Source organism: Sardina pilchardus, chromosome 23 (genome assembly GCF_963854185.1).
Source record: "Sardina pilchardus chromosome 23, fSarPil1.1, whole genome shotgun sequence".
Classification (NCBI taxonomy): domain Eukaryota; kingdom Metazoa; phylum Chordata; class Actinopteri; order Clupeiformes; family Clupeidae; genus Sardina; species Sardina pilchardus.
Window position 1 is genome coordinate 4,013,614 of NC_085016.1, and position 7,409 is coordinate 4,021,022.

General features: G+C 46.8%; 1 protein-coding gene across 8 annotated transcripts in view; it reads left to right on the forward strand.

Moving 5' to 3' along the window:
• bin1b (bridging integrator 1b) overlaps nt 1-7,409 on the forward strand; it is a 30,683-nt gene extending 23,274 nt beyond the window's left edge. For 3 of the 8 annotated variants that reach the window (XM_062527689.1, XM_062527686.1, XM_062527691.1), the window contains 4 exons: nt 4,256-4,282; nt 4,765-4,824; nt 5,355-5,456; nt 5,817-7,409. In XM_062527689.1, the coding sequence (XP_062383673.1) occupies nt 4,256-4,282; nt 4,765-4,824; nt 5,355-5,456; nt 5,817-5,918 (291 nt within the window). In that variant the 3' untranslated portion in view covers nt 5,919-7,409. Of the gene's footprint in view, nt 1-3,430; nt 3,458-4,255; nt 4,283-4,764; nt 4,825-5,354; nt 5,457-5,816 lie in introns of all 8 variants that reach the window. The other 5 variants (XM_062527687.1, XM_062527694.1, XM_062527693.1 and 2 more) reach the window with 2 other exon arrangements.

Consider the following 7,409-nt stretch of genomic DNA (forward strand, 5'->3'; position numbering starts at 1 on the left):
TTTGGTTGGAGAGTCGACCACTAGAGGGCGCAGTGAGACCTGAAGCAGAAGATAAGTGACGGTCAGTGGCGTTCATGAGCGTCTGTTTCAGCAGACCAGCGTGATTCCTGCTCTGACCAGGCATCAGCATCAGCATAGAGTTGACTAGTGCTGCTCATTTACACTGTAAGTCTAGTATAGATAAAGTCACGATGAAATATATTCTATAAATATGATTTCCAATAGATATTTACATTTCCAAGATACCTAAAAGTTCGACAGATGCAGAAAAATAAGAATCCACTGAAACAAATGATCCCAAAACTCATCAACGTCACGTTTACGTTAATTAATTTCGCAGGTGCGTTTATCCAAAGCGCATTACAGCAATAGAATAACACTTAAGCTCTTAACACTTAAACATTTAACAATTAAACTACAGGGCTACAGCTACAGAAACAGAATAACATTTAACAATCAAGGATTTCACATTTCAAATGAATGAATTATTATTATTATTAATAATAATAATTATTATTATTAATAATAATAATAATAACAATACAATAATAATAATAGTAATAATAACAATGAATTCATCAATAACATTCCCAAGTCCTGTGTCTGGAATCCCTGTTTGCTTCACTCCTCCGCCCCCCTCTCACTCTATCCCTCGTTCCTCGTTCATGTCATTAAACAATATAATATGAATAAATAAAATAAACACTATATAAATAACATTCTTACTTGTTTACTTACGTACTAAATGTCCTGTGTCCTTCTTCCTCACTGCCTCATGGAAGGCGCCATCTTGGGGTTCATGGCAGGTAAGGACTTCCTGTTTCCCAGACCCAGTTTCCTGTTCCTAAAGACCACTTCCTCCTGCAGTGTTGTACTCAGAAGAGCATTCTCTAAAAATAACGCAGTTTCATATCCAAGCACCTTGCTAACCTGATAGCAACTTAGTTGGTTGGCAATTGGAAATTGGAAATTACCCTGACTCTGTGATGACTGAGAATCTGTTGTGTGTGGATTCTGTGTGTGTGTGTGTGTGTGTGTGTGTGTGTGTGTGTATGTGTTATCGCTCTTCATATTTGGGGTTCAAATGTGGCCATGTTGTTACCATAGACTGTGGGGCAGCAGAGCTATGTGCTGTACCATTGTGTGTGTGTGTGTGTGTGTGTGTGTGTGTGTGTGTGTATAAGGGGAAGTACTGAGTGTTCTGGTGGACATGGTTATTTAGGCCTATGGTTGTGTCTGTGTGATGGGAAGTGCATAGAAAAAGCTATACATTGGTAGAAATAGCTGAGAGTAGTTGTCCTTTTTGGTGTGTGTGTGTGTGTGTGTGTGTGTGTGCGTGTGTGCGTGTGTGCATGCGTAGCAACCCCCAACTTTGTGGAAACAGAAATAGAACCCTAATAGAACCTGGAAAACAGAGGACTGAGCAGTTTGTAAAACTTCATTTCTCAAAATCTGCTGTTTTGGTCCCAAACCTCCCTCTACTGCCCCCTGTCACCCCTCGGACCCTCCGGCCTCCTGCCCCGTCTGCCTCCACCAACCCCTCTACTGCCCCCCTCTCAAAATGCCCCCCCCCCCCCCCAAACACCTGCCAAAACCACTTGCCCCCCAACCCGCCCCGCACCACGCCACCACCTCCCCTCCTCCTCCTCCTCCTCCTCCTCCTCCTCCACCAATCAGACGGATCAGCCCGCCGCCCCCGACACCCAGCAGCAGTGGGACCAGGAGGCCAGCAGCCCCCCCGCCCAGCAGTACCAGCAGCCCAGCTGGGACGAGCAGAACCAACCCAGCTGGGACGACCAGAACCAGAGCCAGCAGCCCAGCTGGGACGACCAGAACCAGAACCAACCCAGCTGGGACGACCAGGGCACCCAGGGTGACCCCGGGGACCAGAGCTGGGACGACCCTGGCCAAGGTCAAGGTCAAGGTCAAGGTCAAGGTCAAGCGTACGAGCAGCAGAGCTGGGACGAGCAGCAGGCGGGGGGGCAGGACTACGCGCAGCAGAGCTGGGGAGACGACGACGTCGCCGACGGCAACGGGCAGGCGCAGGCCGGCTGGGGCGACCCGGGGGACGAGTACGAGGCCGAGGTAGGGCGGGAGGACGGAGAAGCCGACGACCAATCAGAGTGGGCGCAGCCCGAGCAGCCGTGGGAAGAGGAGGAGACTCTGAGCGTAAAGACCGACTCACACCAAAGATTCACACGCAACGCTTATGTGAACTCGGTTCACTCGAAGGTCACGACAACACACATCATTTGACCGACTGTTAGCTGGTCAGCTTAGCTAGCTAACTCTGCCAGCTAACTAGCCAGCTAAGCTAGCTCATGTGGCTACAATGAGTGGTGTGACAAAGGCGTTGCTATGACAACGCTGGTGCTGTTCACTAGTGTGAGCCCCCCTCAGGAAGTTGCTGATGAGTTGAACGTTGCAGCTCGTCTCGTTGTGAATCTTTGGTGTGATTGGCCGGCTAAGAAAGACAGGAAGTGAGGGGGGCGGAGTTGGGGGAGTGGCTACAGTGTTGTGGGTGTGGTTAGTCAGCAGCTAAACAGGAGTGTGATTCCGGAAAACCATAACCTGTTACTTAGTTGGTTGGCAATGGGAAGTTACATTGCAACCAACAAAGTTGCAAGGTTTTGGGTAAACGCTCCCCAGCTTGGTATTCTGGTTATTCATCACAGCAGAGGTGTGTACCTGTACGCTGATCAGGTGTGAGCAGGTGCGGCTGTGTTACGGTAGTGCTGGTGTTATCTGGTGGCAGGTGTGTGTAGATATGATACGTTTGATGAGGTTGTGAAGGGGTTGTCTGACTGTAGATGTAAGTAGATGTGGTTATGGTGTTTATATGAGTGTGTTTCAGTGGTGGAGTAGTGTGTGTGTGTGTGTGTGTGTGTGTGATGAGTGTTGTGTTTTTAAAATGTGTGTATGATGAGTGGTGTGGTGTGGTGTGGTGGAGTTAGAGTTTGGTGATGGAGCAGATTGGCTCAGGTGCTCTAGGTTAATGCTGATTGGTTGTTGAGCTCTGAATGCTGATTGGTTGATTAGTTCTGAATGCTGATTGGTTGATGGGCTCTGAATGCTGATTGGTTAATGAGCTCTGAATGCTGATAGGTTGATGGGCTCCAGCCTGCAGTACTACTTTTAGAGCACGGGTGGCGCTGAGGTCACAACATGAACAGGTGCATCTTGGGAGCTGTGCAATGACTGTCGGTGTGTGTAGCTCTGTGTAAGGTCAGGTTGGAATGTGTGTGTCTGGTTTGTGTCGGTGTGTGTGAGTATTGTGTTTGTGTTTATATTTGTGGACTATCTGAGTTTGTCACTTCACAGGAACATACGTGCATGTATGTGTGGGAGTATATGTGTCGTGTGTGTACCGGACTACCGGTGTGTGTGTGTGTGTGTGTGTGAGTGTAAACCCCTCTGCTCTCCTTTGCAGCTGGACTCTTCTGCTGCAGCTGAGGATGTAAGTTCCGTCCTCAGAGTCTGGAGTCTGGGCTCAGCCTGAGCACTCCATTCATCCACTTGCTGATCCAGCACACTGAATGAAGGAGTGAATGAGTGGATGCATGGATGGATGGGTGGATGAATTAATTAATGGATGAATGGATGGATGGGTGGATGAGTGAATGCATGGATGAATGAATGGATGGATCAATCAATGTGTTGTGGTGAGCTGTACTTTTGGTGATGTTTGGTGATGGAGCAGATTGGCTTGGGTGTAGAGACAGGTTAATGCTGATTGGTTTTTGAGCTCTGAATTCTGATTGGTTAATGAGCTCTGAATGCTGATTGGTTAATGAGCTCTGAATGCTGATCGGTTAATGAGCTCTGAATGCTGATTAGTTGATGGGCTCTGAATGCTGATAGGTTGTTGAGCTCTGAATGCTGATTGGTTGATGAGCTCTGAATGCTGATTGGTTAATAGCACTACTCTTAGAGCCCGGGTGGCGCTGAGGTCACAACATGAACAGGTGCATCTTGGGAGCTGTGCAAAGACGGTCAGTGTGTGTAAAGTCAGGTTGGAATGTGTGTGTCTGGTTTGTGTCGGTGTGTGTGAGTATTGTGATTGCATTTGTGTTTATATTTGTGGACTATCTGAGTTTGTCACTTTATAGGAACATACGTGCATGTATGTGTGGGAGTATATGTGCCGGTGTGTGTGTGTGTACCGGACTACCGGTGCATATGCTGGTGTGTGTGTGTGTGTGTGTGTGTGTGTGTGTGTGTGTGTGAGTGTAAACCCCTCTGCTCTCCTTTGCAGCTGGACTCTTCTGCTGCAGCTGAGGATGTAAGTTCCGTCCTCAGAGTCTGGAGTCTGGGCTCAGCCTGAGCACTCCATTCATCCACTCACTGATCCAGCACACTGAATGAAGGAGTGAATGAGTGGATGCATGGGTGGATGAATGGGTGGATGAATTAATGAATAAATTGATGAATGGATGAATTAATTAATGGATGAATGGGTGGATAAATGAGTGAATGAATGACTGGATGGATCAATGGATGGATGGATGGATGGATGAATGAATGAATGCATGAACAAATGGATGAATGAACATATGGATTGATGGAATTTCCTCATTTCAAAGATCAACAGCATCAACATCAGTCCTTATGAAGAGCACACCCCCACTGCTCTGGGCCCATGGGCTCATGGCCATTAGTGAGGCGGAGCCTGTTTGACCTGTTGAGCTCATGGCCATTAGTGAGGGGGAGCCTGTTTCACCTGTTGATTTATTTGTTTGTTTACCTATTTGTGTGTTGTTGCAGAATGCTGTGACCAACGGATCATCAGATAGTGGAGAGTTACCGCCTGGAGTTCTGTACAAGGTGTGTGTGTTTGTGTGTGTGTGTGTGTGTGTGTGTCTGTGTGTCTGTGTGTGTCTGTGTGCATATGCAGACATGTGGGTTTGTGGGTGTATGTATGAGAGAGAGAGAGAGGGAGGAAGAAAGTATGTAAAGTATTTAAAAGGTATGGAGAGCCTTGTCAGTATGGACTGTTTATCTTATATGTCAGAGCTTAGAAATGTAAAAGGTATGGAGAGCCTTGTCAGTATGGACTGTTTATCTTATATGTAAGTGCTTAGAAATGTAAAAGGTATGGAGAGCCTTGTCAGTATGGACTGTTTATCTCTAAAGTGCTTGGAAGTTATTGAAAGTATTGACCGTATGGTGTCTGTCTGTCTGTCTGTGTGTGTGTGTGTGTGTGTGTGTGTGTGTGTGTGTGTGTGTGTGTGTGTGTGTGTGTGTGTGTGTGTGTGTGTGTGTGTGTGTGTGTGTGTGTGTGTGTGTGTGTGTGTGTGTGTGTGTGTGTGTGTGTGTGTGTGTGTGTGTGTGTGTGTGTGTGTGTGTGTGTTCAGGTGAAGGCCCTGCATGACTATGCTGCTACTGATGGTGATGAGCTGGAGATGAAGTCTGGGGAAGTTGTCCTTGTATTGCCCTTTGATGCTCCTGATGAACAGGCATGTCATACACACACACATACACAAACACACACACACACACATACACACATACACACACATACATACACACATACACACGCACACACACCCTTTGCCTGATGAAGACCCAGTAGGGTCGAAACGTTGCTTTTCCACATTAAACGGGAGCAATTATCAGTGTTGCGGATATTATATTCCTTTCCACACACAGACACGCACGCACGCACACACTCACACACACACACACACACGCACACTAACGCTCCACAATCACAGAAATATAGACACAATGGAAATTACATTTCAGAGATTCACCTACAATATTGCACATATACTCACTCACAGTTGCAACATACTAATTGTGTGTGTGTGTTGCAGGACGATGGATGGCTGCTGGGAGTGAAGGAGTCCCACTGGCTGGCCAATAAGAACCTGTCGGCCCGAGGAGTCTTCCCCGAGAACTTCACTCAGCGCTGCTAAGCTGGACTCGCCTAAAACCCTGCACCTTCCACCAACTGCACACACACACACACACATATAAACACATACACACACACACTCACACATACACACACACCCTTTCTCTCTCCTCCCTCACACACCCGTCTCTGCTCTCTCTCTCCATCCCTTGGTCTTTCTCTCTCTCCCATCCTCTCTCTCTCTCTCCCATCCTCTCTCTGTCTCCCTCGGTTCTGTACTGAACTGGTTTCTCTTCATGTGAATATCTACTAACAAGGGCTACTTTGACTGTGTGCACCACAGGTCTAAACCAATAGAACTCTGCAATACATCCTGGGCCCCCTGGCTTGTGTTTATGTGTCTGCATGAAGTTCGTTTAGTGCGTGTGTGTGTGTGTGTGTGTGTGTGTGTGTCTGTGTGCGTGCGTGCGTGTGTGTGTGTTTATGTGTGTATATGTGTGTGTGTATGTGTGTGTGTGTGTGTGTTAAGTGTGTGTGTTTGTGTGTGTGTGTGTGTGTGTGTGTGTGTGTGTGTGTTCGTGCGTGAGATTGATTGGCTGGGGTATGGAGAAACAGTTGTTAACAGCTCTCTAAGTGACCCTAAGTTTGTGTCATTGTCAATAACATTGACGATAGATTAGTCGATAACTTTGTCTGCAACCGAGCACTGAAGTATGATGGTGTATGTACTGATGCATGATGATGTCAGAGCCAAGGGGTCAAAGGTTAAAGGTTAACGACAGCACAGCTTATTATTAGCATCTCAGGTATGACTGAGCACCTGCATGGAACCGCTGACACTGGGTTGACCCTCTGACCTGATCTCTACACAGCTTCAAGGTCAAAGGTCAAACTTTATTTATGACTTCCTGGGTTTTGTTTTGTTGTTTTTCGTGGTCCTGAGAATAAAAGTTACTTTGAGACTTGAGAAGAAAACAAACACAGAAAAATGTTTAAAAAAAATAAGGGAAATACATTTTGAGGTTGGGGTATATTTCATGACTTACTGATGGATTGCTTGAGAAATGGTTTTGAAGCCTTGCAACTGTTGCATGGTCATTTTGTAGTTGTTTTTAGTACTCTAGTTTGTATTTTATCCCCAAACTCTGTGTAAGAACTGGAATGACCTGCTTCAGGGTCCGAGAGTGTCCCTCGACTAGCCTGCACACAGATCAGATCAACACACTGGCCCTGAAACAGCGTACCTGAAGAATGCAGTCCACTTCCTGTTCCAGTGCTGTCCACTTCCTGTTCCAACACCGTCCACTTCCTGTTGACCTGTGATCCTGCTGAAAAAGGTGTGAGCATCAGCCCCTTATACTCCTCTGGTGGAGTCCAGGGGCAGTCTTTCCACCATTTTGTCTGTACACCTGCTGGAACAGAAGTGAATGTTAACGCTGACATTGAAACAGTATGTTAATCTGCAGTGGACAGGAAGTTGCCCTTCGTCACTTCCTCTGTGAGGGGATGAAGGGTGGGACTATAATAAACTGACAACTGTGTCTAGAACGTT